A 27,308-nucleotide genomic window follows, 5' to 3' on the forward strand; every position below is an offset into this window, starting at 1 on the left:
GATGCATCAGTTTATTCAGTTGTCTGGTTATAAATACACTGTCTTGCCACACACGACAAGTTAACATGTTATGCACTGTATTGCATCCAGAGTGGTTACATGGTGGTACTGTAGTGTACTATACAGTCTGTGTTCATGAATATCACAGTGTTGTTGCAGGAAAGCTAAAGCTAGTGCGCCTGCGTTTCATTAACATTGCACAAACTGGGTTCACCGTGCTGGCTCTGCATGCTCTACATTTCCCCCACACCACACAGACTTCGTATCGGAGCCCAAATGGCGCCAGTTTCACTCCACCCTCTCACCCACCAATCTGCCGTGACAAACCATGACGCTGTGAACCGGGCAATGTCAATAAAGTTGTGCTGAAGGCGCAGTGGTCCATGGGAGCAGAGCGGTGCAATGAGCGTGGTGCAGCGGAAGAGCGGGCACTAATATGCGTCGGTGAAGAGGGCGATGATAACATTACTAATTGAAGTAAACAAATTAAAAAAACTAATTGTCTAAATATTTGTTTTAACGCAGAACAAAAGAGCATTAGCCCGTGTCCAGGTACGTAGTCCCCACTCATTGAAATATCACACGTTACATTGCTGACTCGGGACAGACTCACTGGCCCGGAGCGGTGGCTGATGCGTCTCTCTCTCTCTGAGGAGCTGTGCTGGTAATAATTAATATTAGTACCAATATTAACACACACAAAAAATACTGCTTTGATGTACAGCTTTGTTACCAACGCGCTGGTTACTCGATTAGGATGGCTCCATGTTTTACCTCGTACATCGAGGAAGACGGTGTTGTCTTTTGCTGTATTTCGAGGTGCTTGTGACGTTAAGCTTTGTATTATTGCTGCAGTTATTGTGCGTTAAATTTGAAAAGAGTAGTGATGTGCCACGGTGTACTAATGTGTTAAGAATCTGGTTTTGTTGTGTTTCTAAATCGGGGGTGGAAATAAGACTCCCATTTCATAGCACTTTGATCCATTCCTGGTTTTGCTATGAGTTTAATAGTAAGACACACCTGAGCTTGTTACCTGTACGCTGTGGCTAACCAAGCAGGTATAAAAACCTGGAACAGATGAAACTGCTATGCAACAGTCTTTCCATCCCTGCTGAGTGACCAGGTTCAAGCTGTCAGTCTGAGGAGAATGTTTTAAAGCTGCATTCATTATGTTAATCTCATGAACCAAGGCGGTAGCATGCTTGTTTGCAGGTGTCCTGTTTTGATGCATGCAAACTGCTTTTTAAAATAAAGATTTCACTCAAAATAAAGAGGCAATGTCTGTAAACGAGATGCTGCATCTCGTTTGTTAATGTAAGGAATTTAAATTGGATTTGATGTTTTTTAAAGACATAATAATTGTGATTTTTCAACTGCTTTCACTTGAAGCCAGTTTAATTGCCTGACAGTGACTTCAGTTTAAGTCGTCTGTTCTCACTGTAAGAAGCTCATTTTAACAGCTTACTGCTGGAATCTGATTTAAAACAGAACTGATTTTAATAAGGAAATGGAATTGGAATTGATCCCCAACCCTGATCTTGTATAAACACATTTAAAACACACACACACACACACACACACACATATATATATATATATATATATATATATATATATATATATATATATATATATATATATATATTATGCACACGGGGACAAACAGGGACAAACATGTTTTAATGTTTGGATATTTAAAAAAAAAAATGTTAAGTGAATGTTGTTTAATTTAAGATTAGTTGGAAAGCAGAAGTATAATTCGTACTGTTACAGTAAAAAAAAAAAAGTCGCCTAAATTGTGTTGTATAGATGAAAGCAAACATGATCATTTTTTGCCATCGAATACAGTAGTGTTGGAATATTTGAATATTTGCCTCCGACTCCTGCAGCTCATCTTTTTCATGCACACAACACCTACCCTCTGTGAAACCCTCTTCCCATCACATGTCATTTATCATCGACGTTAACCACAAATGCACAACTGCTCATAAATTGGTGCACTGAATCCAGCAAGACGTAAAACTGCTGGTTGAATCAGAACCTGTCTCTTCAGTTTCCGTAGGGTCAGGGATGGATGCTGAAGGATTCGGGGAGCTGCTCCAGCAGGCTGAGCAGCTGGCTGCGGAGACGGAGGCGATCTCGGAGCTGCCCCACGTGGAACGAAACCTCCAGGAGATCCAGCAGGCGGGGGAGAGGCTGAGGGCCAGAACCCTGACCCGCACCTCGCAGGAAACTGCCGATGTCAAGGCGTAAGTGGAATCTGCCGCTCCATGCAATGCACTGTAACCAGGGTTGGGAGGGAGGGACACTTTCCCCTAGAATTTAATGGTGAACCCTGAGGGATGGCATCTGTAAGGTCTGTGTTGGGAGCATGCATGTCTCTGAAGCTCGGAGTGTGTGGCTCTGTGCAGTTTCTCTCTCCCCTGAATTATCCCATCTCTCTTGCACAGCTCCATTCTGCTTGGCTCCAGAGGACTGGATATTTCTCACATCTCTCAGCGACTGGAAAGTCTGAGTGCAGCTACAACATTTGAACCCCTCGAGCCAGTGAAGGACACAGATATACAGGTATTCCACACAGTGAAGGATATACAGGTATTCCACACAGTGAAGGATATACAGGTATTTTATTTACCACTTTGCTGCTTTCACTTCAGTGAAGGTTCAAGACAAATATAGTGCAGTTCAGATGTAACCCTAAATTGAATGTTTGCTAATATAATACCGGTATGTTGTTTTTTGTTTGCAGTTGATACTGAGCTATTAATCAAGGTCTTACAATAACTAAGGTTTTATCAGGAGAATGTATTTATAATGTACAATATTCAGACTGCAGAGCAAGGGGGGAAGTGCATTCAAAGTGGATTGCCGAGACGTTCAGTTCTTTGGTTTTTTCAATGTGTTATCCGGATAGAGAGGGTTGCAGACAGACACCCAGGGGAGCTGTGCTATGCTTAAACTTGTTATGGAGAAGCCTGGCTGGAATCTGGATTGAGGCAGTGTGCCATGCTGCAGATCAGTTTAACAAATCAACAAGAAGCAGAACGGTAACACTTTTTATTGGGCGTGGTGATTTTTTTCTTTTTCTTTTCTTTTTTTTTTTTTTTTTTTTTTTTTTTTTGAAAAGCTGAGCGCAGCTCTTAACAGAATGTTACTCTCCATGAATCAATGAATTGGAGAGAATGTGATTATTTATTTATTTATTTATTTATTTTTAGATTCTGTTGTTTTGTTGCAGCTCTGTGTTTTGGTCGTCCTCCTCTTGTGTTTCCAAGCAGCAGACTTTACTGATTGTTCCGGGGATAATAAATGAATCGCAGCAAGATGCTTGGTGCTGTGCAGAGCTATGCTTTTTTGTGGCCGCGTTGTAAATGAAGCTCTTGTTTCTGGTCTTGGCTATACGATCACTTGACTGCCCATGTGATGAGGATACAAAAGCATTTGCTGCAGAGGAGTGAAACCTGGCTGCCAGAAGCTCCAGACGATGAGCTGCAGGATTCTAGTCTGTATCCACTATTCGATCTACGTGGCATGACATCTAGGCTCATTCTTGTTCAATTAGGATCAAACTCCAGGGAGTTTCTTCCATTGGTGATTGATGATTCAGAAGCAGTGAAGTATTGGACAGCTTGTTTCCAGTGCTTTCCAGTAATAATTACCTGAAGTCTTTGAGTCAAGTAAACCCTCTGGTCTACTAGGTCTGGAATGACCCACAACAACACAATGCAGTGCAATCCATAAGAAAACTAAACACTTTGACAGAAAAAATTCACTAATTAGGCTGATGGGTATTTTCTTGCTCTCTTCTTTTTTCACAGCAGAAACTCTAAATCAAAAGAAATGTCGTTGTAAGCCCACCCTTTTTACAGGAGTGTAGTAATCTTTGGGATTCTTCTGTACCTGTCTTCAGTAGATTGTAGCTTCAGTAACAGTGAATTGGTGAAGGCCCCTTATGGCAAGCCCTTCCACGCAAGGATGGAAATAAGACCTGTTTTGTAGCAGTTTGCTATGACTTTAATAAGACACAGCTGAGCTTATAAACCTATTCACTGTAGTTAATCCACTGATCAAGCTTGTAGTAAAACCTGGAACGGGTGAAACTGCTATGCAGTAGGAGATTTACATGGCATTCGTTATATATGATATCTGGTACTGCACTTGGTTAATTAAGTCTTGGTTTGCAAGCTATGCTTTGTCTCCAGCCCTTTTACAGATTCTGCAAATGTCCTACTTTTGAATTCCCCATTCAATAAGAACTGACAATCTACTGAAGACAAAGAAAAAGACGGGAATAGTAGTATTGTCTTATTTCTTGGTGTGTGTAAGGGTGGGCGGGGCCGGTCTGCTGAGCTTGTGCTAAAGAGTTAATGGTAGCTTAAAGCAGAGCTGCCAACTTGGATTCACAAGCTGCTGATTTTGCTGCAGAGCCTGCCTCAGTTCATGTAAGAACAGAAACTCCTGCAGCTGCAGCAATACATTCTTCTAACCTCCTTGCAGCATGTGGAGGCTGTTTGCAATATCATTTAACTGCCGCGCAGGCAGCAAAGGCTGAAGCGAGGAGCAGGGAGTGGGTGGGAGGGAATCCAGGGCTGTTTTTAGAAAATTTGCAGATGGTTTTTGTCATTGGTAAGTTAATACAATAACGCAGACTGTTCTCGATCCACAGGCCCTCCCTGCTGATCCAGAACGGATGGCATTTTAGCTTAGTCATTCAGGGGTGTGGAGCTGGACTTGTTGCTCGGCCGACCAAAGTTAGACCCTCAGTAGGATTAAAAAAAATGTCAACATCTATCTTCATGTATGCAGAGACCAAGGCTGTATTTTTTACCCACGTGGAAAAGTAGCAATTCTGCGTTTTACTCGTAACGTAAAAGATCATTTTTCTCTCTGGACGTTTAACTGACTTCTTCAAAATTGCATTCAAACACAGATCTATGGACTATCACAGCAGTAGATTAAGAGCACAGGGTAGTACAGTAGGTTGCAGTGACTTTAGTTGCTCTTTTACATCAGTAATGCAGTATTTCATCAGGGGTGCAACACACGGTCATGTGGGTAAGCTTTGAGTGTCACTGTACTGCACCATTTCATTGGTACTACAGTCTACAGCTGTATAGTGACACCTAGTGGAAGGACAGGGGTTTGCTTGTTTGGTTTATCTCCTCTGCGGATGCAAATCTGAATGAAACGGGTGCAGTTGAGACATCTTGATGTGCTTGTGTTACATATTATTACATATCTAGAGAACCACGTGTCCAATTGTGATTAAACAGTTCAGAGATTCTTTTATTGTTGAGACTGTGTGGATATTTTGGAGACGCTGGTCTGTCTGGCTTTACAGACTTTTTGTATTTCTTTTTTTTTTTTTCTATCTTGAGAATCATTTATCCAACTGTGTCAGACACTGTGCCAGCAAGGACACCGGGCCCTGTTGCTGAAGTAGGCTGCTGCTCCTACCTCTCAGCTGATCACCAGTCACTGCGCAGATCTCTTATTATTGCAGCTTCTGCTGCTTAGTGCATCCCTCAGTGAAAATGGGCTCGACCTGCATCACACTGCTGATGGGTTAACAGTAAGTGGGGGGGTGGGGGTTACAGGAAATGCACCGTGTATTTGGCAGGTTACAGGCGAATTATAAGAGTAATAAGATAGGATAAGTGCATCCCTGTGTGTCAGTACTGTGTAATTATCGTTAACCCATCAGGGGGGCGTTTGCATGAAACAGACGGTGTCTCTGAAGTCTGGATCTGGATGGCTGCATTCTTCTTGGCTTTTTAATACAATAATACTGTGCAAAGGTTTTTAATACAATGATTTTGTGCAAAGGTTTTTAATACAATAATTATGTGCAAGGCTTTTTAATACAATAATTATGTGCAAAGGTTTTTAATACAATAATTCTGTGCAAAGGTTTTTAAATACAATAGTTCTGTACAAGGCTCTTTTTAGCTGGTGCCCTGATTGAAATGGTAAAGAGCCCATTGTTTCTCATTGTTGGAATTTTGAATAGCAGGACTGACATAGAAGGCATCATGTACCAGTAGTTGGATATAAATTATTAATTGTTTCACAAAGGGAACTTTAAAATAACGCTGTGCATGGCGTGTTTTCTTAGTGTATTGAGCACACAGCCTGCACTAAGGATTGCACTTTTATTAGTGAATTTATTGTGAAATTATTATGATGATAACGCTATTAATTCTGCGGTTAATGATCTCAAGAGCGGTGGGTCTAAATGCTGGTGTTTTTTTGACATTTATTTTGCTGCTGTCTCGTTTTACAGCGTGTCATAACATGACTTTTTAAATTTTGTACATGTTTCAGATCAAACATTTTGTTTAATGTGGTGTTTCTGCTGCCGCCTGGGCAAAATGGAAGCATCTTAACATTAAAAAAATAATAATAATAATAATAAAAATACCCAAACTGTTTCCTTCTAACATAGATACAGCTGAACATCTCGCAGAATGAATGGGTGTGGTTAACAGTGTGGTACCACTGAGCATCACAACGGTGCATTGCACAGTACTGAGGAACACAGAACTTCTGAAGTTATTGTGTGAAGAAAAAAAAATTCTGCTATATATCTACATCTATATCTTTATCTATCCTCAAGTTAGCTTTTTCAGCACAAAGCATTCCATACGACACCAGATCATTGTTAGAGTTCTTAGTGCCTTCTGTTTACCAGCTTGCTAAATGGTTATTGTTTCTTCCTTCCGAGTAAAGATAATCACAGCGCTGCTTTAAAATGGAGGCTTCAGACCAGGCTTGCTGCTTCCAAACATAACAGCCCTGGCGCAAAGGGAAATCCATCTTTGCTCTGACCAACATGACACATGCGAGCAAAAGCTGCTGCTCTAGGTTAAGGAAATAGCTTTACTACTTCTGTTTGCTGGTGGTACAGTATATATCGCTATGCAGCACCAGCGCTGGCCTCATTAACAAAACATGATAACTAAAAGGATTATTAGCCTCATTTCAAGACAGGATGTCAAATTTCCATTATCATAATTGCTTGCGCAAGAAAGAAAAAAGGAGGTGCTGGGAGAAGGAGGAGGTGGAAGGGGGAGGGGGGGGAATTATCTCTCCTCCCCCACTCTCCCCCTAGGTCTGCAAGTTAACATGGTATGATCCAGTAACAATAAAATATGCCTCTGTAAACCTTTAAGTGTTACACATCAAGTCCTGCTTGCACACCACTGACCTGACAGTGCAACGCTCGCATCTCTCAGAGCTACAGCAAGAGGCAAGTGCAGGATCCAGGCTCTGAAGCACAGCATTGCTTGCCTTTAAAGATAAGTTTGCTGGTTCATCGTCATCTAGTTATTGCTCTTATAATTGTTGGACTGCGAGATATAGCCAAGCTTTGTAGTGCAGTGTTGCAGAACCTGGGAGCAACTTCAATATGGGCTGAGGCAGAGCCTGAAACTGGGAAGCGATTGTAAGTTTATTTGTATTTTATTTTATTGTAGCATAGTATGAAAGCTTACCATTTCTTTATTTACTACTGGACTGTTGCTGGAATGAGAAATTGCTCATTGCTGTATGAAGACTAGAGTAGCCCTGAAGAAAGGGTGGGGTTTTGTAGCATTTTTTTTTTTAATGTATTAAATATTAGAATTGGTCAGTCGTAATATTAGCAGCAGTCAGGATACTAGTAAGATTTTTATGCAATATTAAATTAGGAATTTTAAGTTGAAAGCCAGCTGCGTGATTATTCTCTTATTCATCCAATAGCTTTTTTTTTCTAATACTTTAATTTCACAGTAAAAATGTGTAGTACATATTTTTACTAAAATGCTGTTTCATGCAGTAAATAAACTGTGCTAAATATTTTTCAAAGCACCCAGTCCATTGTCACAAAGGGTTTTTATGCATTGTCTTTGATGGTTAATTGTTTAACAAAAAATTGAAACTGTGTGAGGTTGGAAATCCAGTCTATAATAGGTATGTACAGCTGTGTATTACTATGTTCTTTACACATGCATCTCGGTTCTTTTAAGTGGACAGAATGGGTGAATCGGAAGATAACGTTAATGCCAGAAAAAAAAATCTATTGTGTAAAGGAGGAGGAAGCCTGGTTGTGGAGTTGGTCTCTCTCCTCGAATATTCTCGCAAGAGCACACAATCCTATATACAGTCCTGGATCTATTGTTCATTAATAGCAATACTAATGTACAGTGTTCGTTATGATCAGTGTGGGGAACAGGTGTATTTAGGATGCAAATGGTTTAGAAATATTGATCAAGGCTTCAAAGATTTCAACAATAGGCCTTCATTAAAAAGCATCTAATGACCGTAGATAAATTGTTTTATTACCTAATTTCTAACAATTAGGGTAATTGTTAATTCAGTTTGTGTGTGTGTGTATTATATATATTTTATGTTAGTGTGTGTGTACACACAGTATTTTACTAAATGGTTCTGTGTTAAAGCTTAATAATGGGAAATAAGAGAATTCGTTTATACAACAATCGTTTACATTTTTAATGGAGCACTTTTAAAACCAATGTTAAGAATCAAGACTGCAGAACACTTTCTTTTGTGTAGCTGGAGTACAGCGGGATTAAATGGCGGGTTCTGGAATAGAAGGATGCATCAATAAAGAAAAAAAATTCTTATATATATAAATTTTGACAGACTTTTAAAGCCATTTAAAATTGTATTGCGAGCGACACATTAATGCCTTCAGTTATCTTTGTCATATCGTGTTGACCCCAGTTTTCCCCGACTGATTGGGAGGTGTTGATATTCAGTGGGGAGGGATTGGAGTCTGTCACACCCTCCTAATAAGGAAGTGCTGCTCGGGGAGGTATATAAGCCTCCCTCCCTCCCTCCCTCCCTCTCGCTGCAGTTTGATCCAGCAACACGGCATTGGGTATCGATAGCACTTGCTAGTTTTCCAGCCCAGTTTGAATTTATTTGCTGAAAGATTGGCAGGTTTGTTTGGCCATGTTTTAATGCAGAATGTCAAATATTGAATAACAATATAGGAAAAAAGAAAAGTGGCCACTCTTGATTTTGTTACTTCTTTCAGACAAAGATGAGGTGTGGCTCTGATTGTCGATTGGACGCAGTGTACCGCATGTGTAAGACGAGTGCCAGTATCCATGCACACCAGTGAAGGCGCATAGGCAAAACGTTGGCCTACTTGACTTGGTTTCTTATAAGTTTTACCTACCTATTTTGATTGAGCGTTTTTTTTGAGGTTATGGGTGTAAGTGCCATATGTTGAAGTGCTTTAAGACAAAAAGTATCCTGTATATGGAAGCTAAATAGAGAGCCGTGAATCTAGATTTTAGGCTCAAGACCATCCTAGTTGTGTTTAATGGCTTCACAGTAGAAGTGACGCAGTTTGTTGGTTGCAGATAGTGCACCCTGGTAGATAACAGATGCTCTCAACCAATCGGCACAAAAGTCTTGAAGCTGCATTTGGAGGAAAGGACCGTGACGGAGATGCAACAGAATGCAAGTCACTGTTGCTTTGAGAACCCAGGCTGGGATTGTATTTGTTAATTTCAAGATCTGATTTGCAGCTGACCAGGTAATAGACCACGGTGACTGTGAAGTTGACCAGTTAAAAAAATTATTGGTTCAATTAAGAAATTCAGAACTGAGGTGGAACGAAAACCATAAGACCCTGCGGCTCTCCAGAACTAGAACTGATGGTAAAACATGGAAGGGATCAGACTGCTATGCAAGGGTTCTTCTTCACAGAGGGTGTTCTTGCTACTGTGAATCGAAGACTTGTTGAAAGCCTCTGCCCTGGAGAAGGTTAGAAAATCTACTTTTGTAATAAAAAAAATAAAGTAAAATAAGACGATAAAGTAAAGCGTTCTGAATGCCAAGCTCTTGGGCGCGGAGCACTGCAGCCTCTGTTGACGGCAGCTCAAGGGCTTAATGGACGGTTTGTGGGCACTGACGCTGTATTAAGCAATAAACTTGCGAGTCTCCGTCTCTGGGTTTAATAATGTCTGATTTAATAGATATTTACCTAAAGTGTTGTCCTTGTCTTTTTATAGGGCTTTCTGAAGAATGAGCGTGACAATGCACTGCTGTCAGCCATCGAGGAGTCCAGGAGGAGGGTAAGTGGCTTCTTCAACACAAGCCCTGTCTGTGGCAGCTACAGGATCTTAGAGCTCTATTAACACTGTGCTGATTCACGATCCATGAGAGCATCCCTTAAAGAGCCTATCTAGAATAAGATAAGAAAACAGCAAGATTTATAGTGAACGCAGGTTGCAATCAGCCCCATGGTACTCTCCATGAAACTATAGGGTGGCCCAGACTGGAGAATAAAAGGTTCTCTCATTTTATTGTGTTTGGTAGGTGTACACTGGAAATGCTCCATTTTACCTTCCATCTCTGTTAGACATGTAACTCTACTTTAAGATCAAATGCCTACTTTTAAAATCCGTCAGTGTAGATCTAATATAGGCCATTGTGCCTTTGTATATCTAGCATCTTACCTGTGGGACTCCTTGCCTTCGAATATAAAAACAACCTTTTTAAAGCACTCAAGTATTTATTTAAAATCTGACCTGGGTTACAAATCCTGTGAATACTGACACTGACCAGTATCATGTAAATTATCATTATTTTTGTATTTGTTTATTTAGCAGACGCCTTATCCAAGGGCGACCATATAGAGAGTAGGGTGTGTGAACTATGCATCAGCTGCAGAGTCACTGACAACAACGTCTCGCCCGATAGACGGAGCACAAGGAGGTTCAGTGACTTGTTCAGGGTCACACAGTGAGCGAGCTGAGATTTGAACCGGGGACCTCCTGGTTACAAACCCTTTTGTTTAACCACTGCCTACTTGGAATTGTTTTATTTTGTTCTGCTTAATTTTAATCCTGCTTTTTCTGATTGTTTTAACAGTTTTTGAATGATCTGTCTTGTTTTGCCATTCATTTTATGTTACTCCTTGCCGCCTTCTCTTGCCAGGACCCCAAGATGTATAGTGCACGAGTTCTGTCCTGGATAAATAAATGCATTTGAGTTAATACTGTATGATAAGATAATTCACAGGAAATACTGAAAAGGTGGTACAGTTCTTTTAATTTTTGTTTGGTGCACAGCAGTTTTAAGCCTTTCTGTTTTTTCTACTGTGAGCTGAATAAAACACAGCTGTTTTCTGTGTCTTAATATATTTTTGGGCCATGTTGAAATTTTTTTTTCCTGAAGATTTCTAACTGATTTATATCTCTGTATAGAAACTCATTGTCTTGTGCTGATAACGGTTTTGGAAAGTTCATGCTAAGCTAATGAGTGGTTTTGTAATTATAAAGTGTCCCTTGGCGTATTGAAGATTCGAAAGTGTTCTGCACAGCAAAGTGCTGGTTGAAGAACCTATTTCTTGTACCTTCAGACTGTAAACCCTGAAGACTGGACCTCATTAGAAAACTCCAGTTGTCTCTATTTTTAAAGCACACTTAATGAAGACGCCTAACGCGCAACCAGAAAATGTGCTTGGGCTGGTCTGATTTCTATTAATGCTTTCTTTGAAGAGGATCTCCATAAACCTCTTCTTGAATGAAGAAAAGTATGTTTTTATAGGTGGTATAAATACATACACTCCCTGTCATTTCATTTTTGTCTTTCAACAAAGCAGTCCGTTATGAAATAATTTGACCTTGTTATGCATCATAAAAGTACCCCATCAGCACCTTCCCATGTATCGTGATGCATGTGGTATAGCGACGTGTCGTATTGTGACATGAGTGTATGGTTGCTATGATTTAACCTCTTTGCTGCGGGAAGAAAATTCAATTTTTGGACAAAATACATTGTTTGAGTGCAAATAATTACAATTCCAGTAGGAGCTGCCCGGATTCGGAAGTGTGTGCTCATACTTCCAGTATGTAACATACAGCACATTCCCTTCCTAAAAATCCAGAGCAAGCCTGTACAACTGTATATCTCTGGAAGCATGGTCACACGGAGAGACCAGCCTGGGTCTTGTGTTGCTATGCTCGCCTCCCAACAGGGAAAGGTTAAGGAAAAATAAAAGGTACAATTTCCACCATCCTGAATTTTGTCAAGCTGAACAATGCTTTATTACCAGTTATATAACCCATAAGTGAACTCCTTTGAGTATACATGAGAACAGGACAAATATATTTCTTACGTAGTTTGATAATCTGAACTTTTCTGTCAGTACCGTAAGAACTGTAAACGGTGTTATGATAAGGCGGGGCGTGGTGGTCCTACTAGGACTGGAAGGGTTATTCACTGATAAATACATGCTACAAATGTTTCAGGAAGGCCAGCTTAACAGCATGCCGTTTTAGAGACGTGAAGCTCTTATTTGTAGTTTTAAAGCCGTCCCCTGGGGTCCCTGATCCCCTGCGTGTCTTGCAGACCTTCGTCACTGCGGAGGAGTACCACAGGGAGTCGATGCTGGTGGAGTGGGAGCAGGTGAAGCAGAGGATACTGCACACGCTGCTGGCTTCAGGAGAGGACGCACTGGACTTCACCCAGGAAGCCGAGGTAACAGCCAGCCCGTCGTGGTTGTTGTGCCCCACCCCTTTAGTTTTTTTAAGCTGTTGGGGCTTTTTTTTCTGTGCTGTGAATTCAAGGTAGAATATGCAGGTGACTTTATTAACCCTTTCGTGCATGGAATGTTGAAAATGGCTAAAACATAAAACATAATTTTTTCCATTGCTTTATATGGAGGAACAGTGACGTCCTCATATGAGTCTATCCTGCTTTTGCTGCTTCAGTATGTCCCCCATATAAAGACTGGAAGATTTTTTTATTTAATCCATCCCCATACGAGGTTGCCATTCATGAAAGGGTTAAGCTGTTGGTGCTTTTCCTGTACTGTGAATTCCACCTCGCTCGGGTACTGCAACAAATGTATGAGTGCAGAAATAGTAATATGTAAAGATTTGAAGTATATTCCTGATTTTAATATATTTTTGTGTGTGTGCAGCCTAGTTTCCTCAGCGACACGGGTCCTTCAGGACGCAGTGCTCTGGATAGCGTGGAAGTGGCTTACGGACGGCAGGTAAGCAATCCTTTCTCCAATTTATGGACATGGATTTTTAATTAATTTTCGATCTACCACATCACCATATTGCTTTCAGCTCAATTCTGTGGAGTTGTGGAATTCTACCTACACGTTGTCTTTTGATTCCCTCATTGTAGAACGCTGTAGATCAGCATTTATTATGACACGTTTTGGATTTTTAATATGCAGCAGGTGGGAGGTGGGGAAAGTGGTGGGAGGAGTCTGATGTCACAAAAAAAAATTAGTCACTCTGTGTTTTGAGGTAAATACAGAACATTAAAAAGGTCTGAAAGGCTTCTATATGAATAATGTTAACTTTCACGGTTTCATAATGCAGTGTAAGAATATGTTTGAATATTAAAAACCAGAAGCTGGTGTGCACAAAATCCCCAAGAAAATACCAGCTCGAGAACGCTGCATACTGTTCCTCAGAGTTCATCAGGGACCCTTTCCATTTTTATTTATTTTTTTTTACCTATTATTGATCTCCACATTAGCTAGCATTCAAGAGCCATTACCGGTTGTAACAGGATCCTTATGTCCCGTGGGACAGGCTGGTTCTTGGTCAAAGATATCCGACTTTATTTTATTGATGAAAACGAACCTGACTGCTGTGCAATTCATGAAGATTCCAGAATGCTCGCTGCGTTATAGAACGTTGCATATCGTTAACAGCACTGCAGTTGGCACTATTCATCTATTTGTGTGCTTTGCAGATTTATGTGTTCAACGAGAAAATAGTAAACGGACACCTGCAGCCCAGCCTGGGGGACCTGTGTGCTTCTGTAGCAGAACGTCTGGATGACAAGGTAACAAAACCAACAGCTCACACGTTCTACACCCGTGAAGCCCCGACAGGCAAGGTCCTTTGTAGAAGCAGCTCACAGTGTTTCTGTTCTGTCTGAGCTGCAGAATGTCTCTGAGATGTGGGCCATGGTGAAGCAGATGACGGATGTTCTGCTGGTTCCTGCTCGGGACACGCTGAACAGCCGCACCAGCGTGGAGATGCAGATGGCGTTTGTGAGTCGGGCCCTGCAGTTTCTTGAGCAAAGGTCAGAATCATTTACAATGATCCAGTCTCTGGCGTAGGTCTGCCTAGCCGTTTAAGCCATTCCAGGTCTTCCTGTGAGCCTGTTTTTTTTAGTATTTTTATTATTATAAGTTGCCTACAGAATAGGTGCATGGATGGGTCTAATTAAACTATTACTAAAATCTTAAATTATTCCTAGTACCATAGCTAAGGGGAAAGTGTGTGTGTAATATACACTGCTATAATTTTACTGCAAGTTAAGTATTGTTGCCAATTAGAAATTGCTTTTCATCTTGGTCAGTTTTGAATACATGTCAAGCACCTTAATCATTATTATAATACTAGTAATTACGGTAATTTGTCTGCAAGTCGGGCGATTTATTTTTAGGGGATTGCAGTCCCTTGTTGGTCTCTGGTGTATTTTGCGAGTTTGTTCTGTGTTCTTTGTCATTGCAGTTATAAAAACTACACCATGGTGACAGTCTTCGGTAACCTGCACCAAGCTCAGCTGGGAGGAGTGCCCGGGACCTATCAGCTTGTTCGCAGTTTTCTTAATATAAAGCTGCCTGGCCCCCTTCCAGGGCTCCAGGTATTTCTGTGCAGTTTATTTAATCCATTTCAAGGTGCAGCGGATGTCTGTAAATCTGTGCACACTGATCAAAGGGGCCAGTTTTAGGTAGCAGTCTGCTAAATCCAATCACTTCCATAACATTTATTTTGTTGTTGTTGTTGTTTTAGAAAGTAACACATGTATCCGTTAATCATATAGATTTCTGAGTGGATTTCCACTAAAGTTGATCGTTCTAACTTTAAAATATTGCTTTTTTTAAACAGGTAAAAATAAGATGGCTTGCTAGCTAGCAGCATGCTAAGTGCTAGCAGTGCTTTGTGAAACTAGACCCTGGTGTCTAAGTTTAGTTAAGAAGCAGTTTACGCAAGTTTAAAAAAACTAGAGCAAATGATCGTTTCTGAATGAACGCTGTTTTTCTTTTTTTCTGCTTCAATACCTGTTATGTTTGAATATTGAAATATCTTGAGAGAACTATTTTAGACCTTGAAATAAGAATCTGTCCCTAAAGTGTGCTGTCTGACCCGATGTCCCCTGGCAGGACGGGGAGGTGGAAGGGCATCCCGTGTGGGCTCTGATCTACTATTGCATGCGCTGCGGGGACCTGGTGGCAGCCATGCAGGTGGTGAACCGAGCGCAGCACCAGCTGGGAGAGTTCAAGAACTGGTTTCAGGAGTACATGAGCAGCACTGACAGACGGTGAGTCCAGGGAGAGAGAGTACATGAACAGCACCGACAGACAGTGAGTATGGGGAGAGAGAGTACGTGAACAGCACTGACAGACAGTGAGTCTGGGGAGAGAGAGTACGTGAACAGCACTGACAGACAGTGAGTCTGGGGAGAGAGAGTACGTGAACAGCACTGACAGACTGTCTGGGGGAGGGGTTTAAATGAGCGGTTTCTGGATTTCTTTGATGTAGGTAAAGATTTTTATCTGGTCTGTGACTATATGGCGTGTAAGTTTTAAAAGGGAATCTTTGAGTGGACATAACCCTGGACATTCAGTGACAGATGAATGCATGTTTAACCCTTAACTAGCGGGAATATACCAGGAATACTAAATGTCCATGCCTGTTGTATTCCCTGCTGGGAGGTGCATCTCCATACCTAGATAATGCATGTTACATGATTTATGTCACTCACATGAAAGGAGGTTTACAGAATTCCTTTTTTTGTCCTTCCCCCCAGATTGGCTCCCACAGCAGAAAACAAGCTTCGACTGCATTACAGACGAGCCCTGAGAAACAACACAGACCCCTATAAGAGAGCCGTGTACTGCCTGATCGGGAAGTGCGACATCACCGACAACCACGGCGAGGTGGCGGACAAGACCGAGGATTACCTTTGGCTCAAGGTGAGACGAGCTTTTCAAGGTTATATTTATAATGTTGTATTCAGTAAGTCTGGACAAACGCATGCAAAACATTGCCATCACGAGGCAGCAGTCTCCCTCATAACAGATAATACTGAGGGGATACATGTGAATCAACAAACGCAATAGAAGGGTAAGTTACCAGTCTCTACCAGCCTCTAAACTTCATTCATATTGTATGCAAGTGGCTTCCCAATGGATCACGTGCAGTTTGATTGTTCCTTTGAGGCTCAGAGCTGTCTTGATTAACGCTGGTGTTTCCTGTGTTCAGCTGAACCAGGTTTGCTTCGAGGAAGACTCCACCAACTCTCCACAGGACAGGCTGACCCTGCCACAGCTCCAGAAACAGCTGCTTGAAGATTACGGTAAGAGCTCACATTGAGAGAGGATACAATGCGCTGGTTCTTTACCAGTGTTCTCAGTGCTCGTAATGATTTATTTTAAAGACTAAAGCTAAGCATGGTGAACTGAATGCATGTCTTTTGCCTCAGTGTTTCCGTGCTGGTCAGTGGACAGTACACTTGTTTTATCTGAAATGCTCCACAATCTTTGGGATGCAGACTCCAAACCTTCTGGAACCAAATAATTGCATATTTATATATAACAAAAGATACAAGCTAAGCTTTATACTTCTGTTTCACTTAGAATCTGATAAGAGAGTTGATTAGCTCTGCAAAAAAATAACTAAGAATGGTGTTTCCGGCAACAGCTGGTGCTGATGCTGAGGTGAGAATGATCCTGTCGGCTCCCAAAAAATTACAGCTAGGAGAAAATCTTCAGGCCCTGACGCTCCTTCTGTGCATGTCGTGCGCTACTGTAGAGCAGCCCTGCTGTTTGGTGTATCTGCTGGTGTTTAACACTGCCTCCTTTTTTTTTTTTAATGTCTGTGTTCAGGAGAGTCGCACTTCGCTGCCGGTCAGCAGCCCTACCTGTATTTCCAGGTGCTGTTCCTGACGGCTCAGTTTGAGGCGGCCGTCGCCTTCCTGTTCCGTATTGAGCGGCTGCGCAGCCACGCCGTGCACGTGGCCCTGGTGCTCTACGAGCTCAGACTCCTCCTGATGTCGTCTGGTCACAGCGCACGGCTCTGTGAGTACGGGCGATATCTAACCTGCCCCTGCCTGTGTCGCTGCATGCATTTATAACAAGAGTTATTTGGTTTTAATGAAAGGCTACGGTTAGCAGCTCCAGCTCGAGCTTCTCATCAAAGTGCAAACTCAGCAGTTAAAAGCTCTCCTCTAGCCTCAGCAGAGCTCTCTGAATCATGTCAACTCCAAATACAGCGAGAGTGCAACCATTCGCCTGCTCCCCTGCAGCCATAAATAAGAATTGCTGCACGGAATAGCCATGGTATTTCTTACATCCACTAGAGGGCAGAGTTGGAGGGTGACAAATTGGTGGTTACAGTCTGGTATGCAGGAAGTACTTAAAGGTTAATGAGTTTGTAATAAATCTTAATACATTTTTTAAATAAATACTATTTAAAAAAACAAAAAAATACCACAACTAGGGCAAGTGGATTAATCCAGCCCTTTCCTAACAGTTTTTTTAAAGCTAGGCTTTCACGCTTAAGCCTGCAATTATATCTCCCAGAAATGTCTTGAGGTTGCAGTGAAGTGTTTTGGAGCACAGCTTAGCTGATGAGTACACTGAAACCTGTACTAATGGTTACTTGAACCATGTGGTCAAATGCACTTATCAGGCAGACAGTTTATTTATTAATTATTTTATTTAGTCAGGTAAATGTCACCTGTCTTAAGCAGGCTGAAATGCTCAGTCCCTTTGGTGACTCAGTTAATTCAGGTTTCACTGTGTTTTAAAATGAAAGCCAGCCTCCTTCTCTTAGTGTAATTAATGGTGCCAGGGGCAGGCTGTGTTTGCAGGGATGGAAAGAAGACTCCTGTTGCACGACAGTTTCATCCATTCCAGGTTTTATACAAGCTTGATGAGCCACAGTGTGTAGCAAACAAACTCTGGCGTGTCTCTTATTAAACTCGTAGTAAAACCAGGAATGGATCAAACTGCTTTGCAATGGGAGTCTTATTTCCATCCGGGGTTTACTTCTCCAGTGAGCCAGGAGCATGGGGATCCCCCAATGATAAGAAGATTGAATTTCATCCGTCTGTTGATGCTGTACACAAGAAAGTTTGAGTCGACCGACCCGAGAGAAGCGCTTCAGTACTTTTATTTTCTCAGGTGAATGATTTTTTTATTTTTCTTTTTAAGATCTATTTAGAATATTAAAGGTGTTGGGAGTTTAATTTCCTCTAATCTTTCCCGTCTGCTTCTTCCAGAAACGAGAAAGACAGCCAAGGAGAAAACATGTTCATGCGATGTGTTAGTGAGCTTGTCATTGAAAGCAGAGAGGTATGGGCTCTCTTCTGTATGATTTACAATCATGTCAGTCTAGTCATTTTTATATACCTCAAAGCTCTTCACAATAACACTTTTAAAATGTAAAAAGGCCTGTAAAACAAGACCAAACAGTAAGACATCCAGGCATTTGTCCAGTTCAAACTAATTGTTAATGTTCACGAACCAATGAAGTGTTCGCTAGCTTCCTGTCCTCAGCAAACGACATTCCCTGAAGCCTGTGCAGTTGCATGAAACGCTGTTTAAAATGACATAAACTGAAAGCAGTTGCTGGGAAGGAAGAAAGGAAGCGACTTGTCGTATTGCTCAGTGACCTGCAGAAAGGGGCGTCTCTTAACCACTGAAGTTTAAATAATGTAACATTGTTGGATGGATTTCTTTTGTATCTTTTTTTACAGTTTGACATGCTCCTTGGGAGACTTGAAAAAGATGGCAGCAGAAAGGTGAAGTGCAGACAGATATCTTTATTTAAAGCACAGATTTTTTTTATTTATTTTACTGCATTTTAATGCCATTTTTGCAACCTTCTCCCCTCTCCTTAAATCTTGCTAGCCAGGAGTAATTGATAAGTTTGCTGGAGACACGAGGGCCATCATTGGCAAAGTTGCAACGGAGGCAGAGCACAAAGGATTATTTGAAGAAGCTGTTAAACTATATGAACTTGCAAAGGTAAAGGAAGCTTTTTTTAATTTATTGAGATTAAAATTTCTTTTTTCAAGGGAGACCTAGTTAAGAAGGGGGGTATGTAATACAATAAATTCAAATGCAAACGCACACAAACACCTTGTAATTCATAATAGTGTTTATTTTAGTATGAACAGTTTATAAGCAAATGTAATATCAGATTGCAAATAGTTTAAAAAATTAGCCAAATAAAAAGAAAAGCAATCCTAAAAGGCCAAGCTATAATGGGGTGCTTTTTTCCACCCTGCATTTAGAATCCAGACAAGGTAATGGGGCTGATGAACAAGCTGCTCAGTCCTGTGGTCTCACAGGCCAGTGCCCCTCAGTCTAACAGAGAGAGGTTGAAGAACATGGCCCTCGCCATTGCAGAGCGGTGAGTATTGATTTCCTGTCCACCACGTCTGCATAAACTGGAGGGCTTTTCCACCAAAGCAGTTCGTCTCTTGACTGCAAGACGGTGTGTTTGCTGCTGGCTTTGTGTGACTGCTGTCAATAGGGTGCTTCTGGGGTTTCGTTTAGTTTCTGTAACACCGAAGTGGAGCAGAGGGCTGTTGCTTCAGTCCCTGCTATAAAAGCGTGTGTATGTGTTGCTTTGCAGGTATAGATCTCAGGGCATTTCTGCAGAAAAGTCAGTTGACAGCACTTTCTATCTTCTGCTGGACCTTATAACCTTTTTTGACGAGTATCACGCTGCTCATGTTGACCGCGCGTATGATGTAAGTATGACAGGAGTATGTTTATATGATGGTGCTTTTTTTATTGACGACCAATTAATAATGAGCTCATATCTATGATTTTAAGGGAAAAATTTTGAAAGAATTCCAAAGCAAGTAATTAACAGTATCCTTACATAAACGGCTAAAAAAAAAAAGTTTGTGTTTTTTCAGGTAATGGAGCGTCTCAAATTGGTTCCACTCAGCCAAGACAGTGTGGAGGAGAGGGTCGCTGCCTTCATAAACTTCAGTGATGAAGTAAGACCCTTTATTAATTCCATTGCTGATATTGTAAAGCCGCACTACCACTGTCACAGTGCAAAGGCAATCGGAAGAACATGCATTTTAGCAGAGCAGGATGTCTGCAGAATGAAAGCTGCCCTTGTTTTTAAGCCTGAGCAGTTTAATTGCCCACGTCCAGGCTTTGCACTGGTAGATAGGATTGTGCACGATGCCTCTGCCTGTCAGGATCAGTGCAAAGGAAGGGGAAGCTTTACATGAAGCACGCCTCCCAGTTCAAACGCTGCCATTGCGGTTTCTTATAAAAAGGCATCGAGGACACTGAACACTGTTGTCTGTTCTTACAGGTCAGACATAACTTATCCGAAGTGCTCCTGGCCACCATGAATATTCTGTTCACTCAGTACAAGAGGTTAAAGGGCACGACCCCAGCATCCCCCGCAAGGCCCCAAAGAGCGCTGGAGGACCGGGACTCTGTAAGCATGTTACCTTTTTTATGTATTTCAGGACATTCTCGGGTTGGAACCTCCCCTGGGGGGGTGGGGGCGGGGGTATTGCATCTATATCAGTGTCTGCAAAACAGAATTATTCAAATTTTAATTTGTTGTTTTTGTATCTGTTTGTTTGTCTTTGCCAGCAACTTCGAACCCAAGCCCGTGCTCTGATCACATTCGCGGGTATGATTCCGTACCGCATGGCGGGAGACACCAACGCTCGACTGGTGCAGATGGAGGTGCTCATGAACTAGCCTGGGCTTCAGCCCTGAGCTCACAAATAAGTCCCTTCGATCAAGTTTCATGTATTTTATACTGTTGAAATAAAAATCCATTTAGTGTTTATGTTTTCGTTTCACGATTTATTATTTATTTAATTTTTTTGTATTTGTCAATTTTAATAGATTTTTTTTTCATTTTTAAATGTGATTGTTTTATGTTGTGCTGTCTTTCAAAGCAGTTTCATTTTCTTTGGTGGAAGAAGTTGTAGTCTTGTGTCCTAACATCACCGTGATATTAATACATACATGAATTGAACTAAACTGATGGATTAGCCCCCCCCAAGACTGCTGGACTCTTGGATTAGGTGTCCAGACAGCGCCTGAACCGGTCTGGTACTGAACCCAGTTTGCCTGGTCAGGCAGTCCAATGCCACTGCCAACGTATCAATCCTTGACCACCTGTCTAGATCAGTCTGGGGGCTATTTGATGGATCTCGACCACCTGTCGTACTTTATGTCCCTGATTTTTTTTTTTTTTTTTTTTTTTTTTTATTTTCTTAACAGTTCTTTCAATACTCTGAAGCTGTTCTGCAATTACTTGTTACTGTACAAACTTTCTTTTCATTAACAAAGCATCCCACAGGATCCAACTTCAGCTTCAGTGTAACAGCTGTGATTCTAGTGGCTGGAGTGCTGGTACAAGGTGTTTCAAAAGCCTGGCCCTGGAGGGTAAATAATATTGAAACAGTCCTGTTCTCAAGCAATTACCGAGTGTTCTGTGTTCCACTGTGACGTGGGGCTGAATGAACAGTCTTCTGATCTTGAAACTGGCTATTTCTAGAGAATGCACAAGCTGTGCATTAACCAGGGAGAGGCGTTAGAAACCCCCTGCTAGTTTTCCTGCTCTTGTTTGATTTCCTCATTCTCTCTCCTGGGACCTACTTTAACTTTTTTTTTTTTTTTTTCTGGCGAATCTAATTGGATGTTTCTCTGCATTTTTATTCTTGCTAAGTTTCCTTTTAACTTATCTTATTCCACAGTTACTTCTTTGGATTACTCTCCTAAGACTGGTCTTTAGATTTCCAGTGTTTATCCTGTACTTCATAACTTGCCTCTTATAAGCGTGTGTTTGTTTGTTTTCTTTCTTTCTTTGTTTCTCCCTCAAGAAAGCAGAAACTGTATTTTGCATTTGGATGTAAAACCAAATCCTCAAATACCATCAAACTTTGTTTAAAGTCGTTTTTTTTTGTTGATCGTGTGTACTGTCCAGACAGTATTAAGCGGTAATGTATGTTTAAAAGAAACGTGCAATATGATGGTTTAAACAAGAAATCTAATCCGAAGATTCTTCCATATCTAGAACCAAATGCAAATGAAATGCCGTTTTTAAACTTGTCGTTCGGCTCTTTTACCAGCAGGTGGCGGTGCTGTAATATGAGTTTTGTTCAACCTTTCCGAGTTTTTACTTACAGGACGCAATGAACAGAAGACGCGCAACGGTTTGGTTTATACAAGGCTTGGTAAAACACGTGCAGTTAAAGGGGTGGGGAGGGGGTGTGTGCATACTTTAATGAAGGGGGGATACCTCATACGAAACAAGGTTAAAGTTAACAATATTTTTGACATTTTTAAAGGAAGGGGTAGGGTTATCATGAGGTCACGAAAAAAAAACATGCATTATAGAATACATACATAGAAAGGAAATTTAGCGAGGTGCAATTATAAACGCGGTGACGGCATGAGGATGCAGAAGTGATTTTGCAATGTCTAGATTGGGTTAAGGAATGTATTTTAATCTCTACGCATTTTATGATTGAGAGTTTTCATTTCTGGACGACTCTGCGTGCATCTTGCCGCAGTCTGTTCGGAGGATCTCGCCTGAGACAGAGAGCCCGAGACGAGGTATCGTTGCCGCAGCTGGTGTTGTGAATCAGGCCGCCGAAACGCACCTGCTCCAGTCCGGCTATTTCACAACACCAGGGTCGCATCATACCATTACCATCATCAGAGGGCTGGAAACCCTGGACACTGGAGCATGCGTGGCACGGTCAACACTGAAAACAATGTCGGTTTTTATGCTCACTCATTTCCAACTATTTGAAAACATGTTTTTTAAATAAAAAATAACTATGCGCTAATGTTGTATCTGGTTTGATTTGGTTGATGCAGTTGTACACTGCCCAGTATCCAGTTGTGAAAACCATTTCAAACTGCCCACGACGTTGATGTTGAAATCAAACAGGCTCCATTGAAACGATGACTGACTTCGAGTTGTGGTTCATCGCGACGAGGGTTGTTTTAATACATGTTTAATGACTCTAGCTTATTTTCAATGAATTAAAAGTCCCTGCTTTAGTGCAGAAGAATTAATGTTCTGACCCAAGCTGGGACCGTGATGCAGTAATATTAATTGTTAACTGGAAACTCGTCCAACTGCTTGATTTTTGGCACCTGGCTACATCTGATATGTAGTCGCAAGATCCAGAGATATCTGGCTGCATTTAATTTTCACTAATTTGACTCAAGTTATTTTTAAAATGTTGTGCAGTGTATCTCAAAATGTACGCTTCCCTTGGCAGCCTCTGAGCAGTTCAGCACGAAGGTAGGATTGTGAATTAGGTAATGCTGGCTGTATTAGGGTGACTAAGTCGCCAGCGCATGGCAGGGCTAATGAAAAGCCAATGGGTGTTTTATAGAGAGCTTCAAGGCGTCTGTCAGCTGGATTGAAACCTGTTTCACAGTTCACATTATAGCAACGGGACGGGCACCTACCGCTCTCAACAGCCACGCAGTTCGTGGAGTGGTACTGAAAAACGGGATTTTTTTTAATAAACAAAAATGCACCGTACGGTTACTTCGTTGCGTTTATGTAACCATGGAAAAAAAACTATACCCTTAACGCGTGACTGCAATTTGCACAGTGCAGGTACTTAGATACCTTAAAGGGGTACTTTTTTTATTTTATTTTTATCTCGCATGGAAACTTATCACATCTAACCGCAGGGCACTGTCTTGTATGGTAATGCCGGTTTACCGCTGTATAAAATGACCTGATCTTGTAATAGTTTACCATTCCACTCTATCAGCACTGAAAGCCGGCATAGCTGACCTTCCATCGCGCGGAGTTACGGTGGACCCGCAGTTTGGGCACAGCAGGTAACCTCGTGGGGACCGAGGACAGCTTGAGTTTATGCTTATTAGCTGCTTAATTAACCCTAACCAGGGCTTGCTCAGGGTCTGGATTTCAAGTGTTGTGTTACACATCCCTGGAACACTCCCAGAATCCTGACCCATGATGTAATTGCCTCCTTGAGAGGGTTATTCCTGCCTGTCCATTCATTACAATGGGGGTGCCCAGAAAGAGGCTGGGCCGAGTAGTTTCACATGTAAATGAAGTCATCCACTGGAAATAATCCCAAAGAAGTACCAAATCCATTTAATTTTTAGAGCACAAGCTGTGTTTATGTCATTTGATGCATTGCATTCAGACTTTTGTGGTTGACAAAATCAGAGTGCGTCATCGTAACAATGTAGTTCAAGAGAAAATTAAAACAGTTAGATGCTGCCAGTTAAAAATGCTCCAGAACATTACAAAGTAGTAGCCTGTCCTCAGATGAGAACAGTGGCACTCAATGAGGTAAAACAAGTAAGATGGGTTCTTGTTTTAAATGGCAGGGTCCTCATAAGCAGAAGATGCCGGAGCTGAGCCGTGCAGATAGCCATGTGAAGTGGCAAAACAAGCGGAAGAGCAAGTCCTTCTACACCGGCATCGTCGCAGACGACTTACGCAGCGGAGTTCAAATCCTCATGCAGGTAAGCACGCCTCTCTGCCTCTTTAAATGAAGGCATTCAATGAACTCTGCTTCCTGTGCTAACAGTGGACTAACATATTCCCCTTAGGCTTCAGGTCTCGGAAGAATGAAACCTAACATTCTGGTAATGGGGTTTACAAACAACTGGAAATCAGATAACCCCAGCAACATGGAAAACTACATTGGCATTATCCAGTAAGTGAAAGAATTGGGAGAGGGAGAAAGAACGTACCTGGGAGAAACTGTGGATTCAGTCACAGATAAGAGATGGCCCTTAACCACACATGCTTGGCTGCCCCTCGATGGTTCAAGAGGGAACACAGCGATAATCTCTGCTTCTGACCTCTCAAACAGGGCAGCTGCTCTGATTGCTTCTATCGATGCTTGTGTTTCCTTTTTCCAGTGACGCCTTTGACTTCAATTATGGAATCTGTTTATTGCGTATGAAAGAAGGGCTGGACATATCTCAAACGATGCAAGCGCACGGTGAGTTATGAGTAAAGGAGGGGGCCACTTCCAAAAAATTCAGTTACTTTGCAAAATATCTATTAAAAAAACATTATTTTTTTTTATTGAACCTGCCCCATAGGTACTAGTCTTCGGGCGTGTGCAAATGGCAGAAAGTCTTTGCAATCTCAATAGTCTGGACACGTCACCTCACCCCATTTAACATGCTGATAAATGCATTTACCAGAGTGGATGGATTTTCAGTAAAGTGAACCATAGGATTCAATTCAGTTAACTTGAGCTGTGAAAAAAGCACTTTGGGGAAAAATTCCAGTAATATAATTTTAAAAACAGAATTAGGATGGGTAACTAAAAAAAAAAAAAATTGGTCTCATTTCAGTGGATCCAGAGGCCATATTTGCCAAGCAGCAAACCACCACTGTGTTCCAGTCTAGCAGGGCAAGAAGACAATCGATATTTGCTGGCTGTTCGACGATGGAGGTATAAATAAAAAAACTTCAACTGGGAAGCACCCAAGCCCATAGCGCTTTTATCCCAAAGACACACTTTAGAATGCGGATGTGATCTAGACACTGGATCCCACACCTGCTGTATACACAACAGAAAATCGACTGGAATTTCTGCAAATCCTTTACCGTGATTGGTCGATTCCTTGTGCATGATTTACAAGTTTCTAATTGCTCAGCCATACTGTGTATTTGCACGGTTCTGTGTGGAGACGGCCAGTGTCCCCTCTGTAAACTGCCCTTGCTGCTGCCCGCAGGTCTGACTCTCCTTATTCCCTACCTGCTGACGTGCAAGAAGCACTGGAGGAACTGCAAGGTGCGAGTGTTCGTGGCAGGCCAGCTCAACAGAATGGACGAGGAGCGGAAAGCGTGAGTGTCTCTGAGTGTGGGGTTGAACGCCCCAGACTTGCACAGCATCTCCACAGCTTTGTGCTGTTTCTCCATTTTCATTACTTGAGAGTAGACGTTATTTACTTCATGTTAATATTGGACTTGGCTTTCGCCAAGGTAAAATTTTAGTGGTGGGGAGACGTAGCCAACCAAGACGCAGCTTTACTGTAATATATGAGCCTTGAGTGCTTTTCCGCCAGGTAACGAGGACTTCCTATTGGCCAGCTGTTGATGGCTGAAGTGCAATGATGGCTCCAGGGAGCAGCCTATTTGCAGCCTCCCTGGTGCATCAGCACACACAACGGCAGCGATGCTGGCTCCAGGGATCAATCAGAGTGTGGGCTGATAGTCTCAGCAAGAATGTTTCTCATTCTCTTAGGTTAAATAGTGCTTTATATAATTATAATAAATTAACAAACCCTTTGTAAACCAGTTGAAAAAAAAAACAGTTTCATGAACTGACTGAATTAATCAGAATGCTTTAACATAGCATTCCTTGAAACAAATTTTGTGAACAAGGCCCCAATATTATTTGTTCATTTTCTGTGCAGTCGCTTCGACAAATCAGACTGAACGAAATCTTGCTGGATAACTCGCGTGACGCAGCCCTTATCGTCATGTAAGTAGAAACAGCAGAGGCACACCTCTGACCTCTTGAAGATGGCATTGTCTTGGCTCTCCAGCAGGGTTCCATGGATGTGCATGGTATTTATTTGCATGGGTGTATGGTAGCACGCGTGTTTTCTAAATCAACCACAATGTTTTCTTGTGCAGGACTATGCCCATCGGCAGGAGGGGTGAGTGCCCCAGCTCCCTCTACATGGCCTGGCTGGAGACCCTGTCCCAGAATCTGAGACCCCCGGTCATGCTGATCCGAGGAAACCAAGAGAGCGTCCTCACCATCTACTGCCAGTAACACGGACGGTCACACTGCAGCACTCCTTCAACATACTCGCACAGACCCTCATTCAGTGATACACCCTTACCTTAACACAGCAGCAACAGTGACGTCAAACTGTAAAGTGTACAAGTGAAACTACAATTCAGCTGTTTAAATAAAAATAAAAACTTGAATGAAATTTGGACCGACAGGTGAACGATTTGTCAAGGCATGTTTGTCTGCGGGTTGATTTGATCAAACCCATAGCTGGCAGGCAGGGTTTTATTGTAGGGTTTTACAGCACTGAGGAATCGCCCTGAGAAGTACTGTATCTGCCACACACTATTGACGCAGGCTCCAATAAATTGCAGACGTTGAGTTGGTTGTAAAGTTAAAGTGTGACTCTCCTTTGTACCATTTCACAGCACTTGCCCTTCCGTGTCTCTTCACATAGGAAATGAATTATCATGCCTCAGTTGCACTTTCTGGTGGATAATGCAGCAGCTTGCACAGGGAAGCAGCCCAGTGGGCTTTGATGT

General features: G+C 41.8%; 2 protein-coding genes across 6 annotated transcripts; both read left to right on the top strand.

Moving 5' to 3' along the window:
* The first annotated feature begins 382 nt into the window (after nucleotides 1-382).
* On the top strand, nucleotides 383-20,835 carry nup93 (nucleoporin 93). Of its 5 annotated transcripts, none has more exons than XM_041222033.1 (22): nucleotides 383-552; nucleotides 2,054-2,249; nucleotides 2,451-2,568; nucleotides 10,026-10,088; nucleotides 12,370-12,498; nucleotides 12,944-13,018; nucleotides 13,738-13,830; nucleotides 13,934-14,073; nucleotides 14,508-14,640; nucleotides 15,161-15,318; nucleotides 15,808-15,973; nucleotides 16,263-16,356; nucleotides 16,886-17,077; nucleotides 18,058-18,184; nucleotides 18,283-18,355; nucleotides 18,760-18,804; nucleotides 18,914-19,030; nucleotides 19,300-19,418; nucleotides 19,644-19,761; nucleotides 19,933-20,016; nucleotides 20,346-20,474; nucleotides 20,636-20,835. In XM_041222033.1, exons 2-22 carry the CDS (start codon nucleotides 2,071-2,073, stop codon nucleotides 20,744-20,746), a joined length of 2,463 nt encoding a protein of 820 aa, XP_041077967.1. In that variant the 5' UTR covers nucleotides 383-552; nucleotides 2,054-2,070; the 3' UTR covers nucleotides 20,747-20,835. The 5 variants fall into 5 exon arrangements, with proteins under 5 accessions (XP_041077967.1, XP_041077968.1, XP_041077969.1 ...); XM_041222034.1 differs by having other exon boundaries at nucleotides 383-477; XM_041222035.1 differs by lacking the exon at nucleotides 16,886-17,077.
* A 1,809-nt stretch (nucleotides 20,836-22,644) lies between these two features.
* Nucleotides 22,645-27,142, top strand: slc12a3 (solute carrier family 12 member 3). The gene is given in 9 exon segments (XM_041222439.1): nucleotides 22,645-24,526; nucleotides 24,614-24,720; nucleotides 24,929-25,011; nucleotides 25,373-25,383; nucleotides 25,428-25,473; nucleotides 25,757-25,848; nucleotides 25,851-25,868; nucleotides 26,441-26,508; nucleotides 26,664-27,142. Coding segments are annotated over 9 exon segments (687 nt in total). The 5' UTR covers nucleotides 22,645-24,406; the 3' UTR covers nucleotides 26,806-27,142.
* The last annotated feature ends 166 nt before the right edge of the window (nucleotides 27,143-27,308 follow it).

This window comes from Polyodon spathula, chromosome 21 (assembly GCF_017654505.1).
Source record: "Polyodon spathula isolate WHYD16114869_AA chromosome 21, ASM1765450v1, whole genome shotgun sequence".
Taxonomy (NCBI): domain Eukaryota; kingdom Metazoa; phylum Chordata; class Actinopteri; order Acipenseriformes; family Polyodontidae; genus Polyodon; species Polyodon spathula.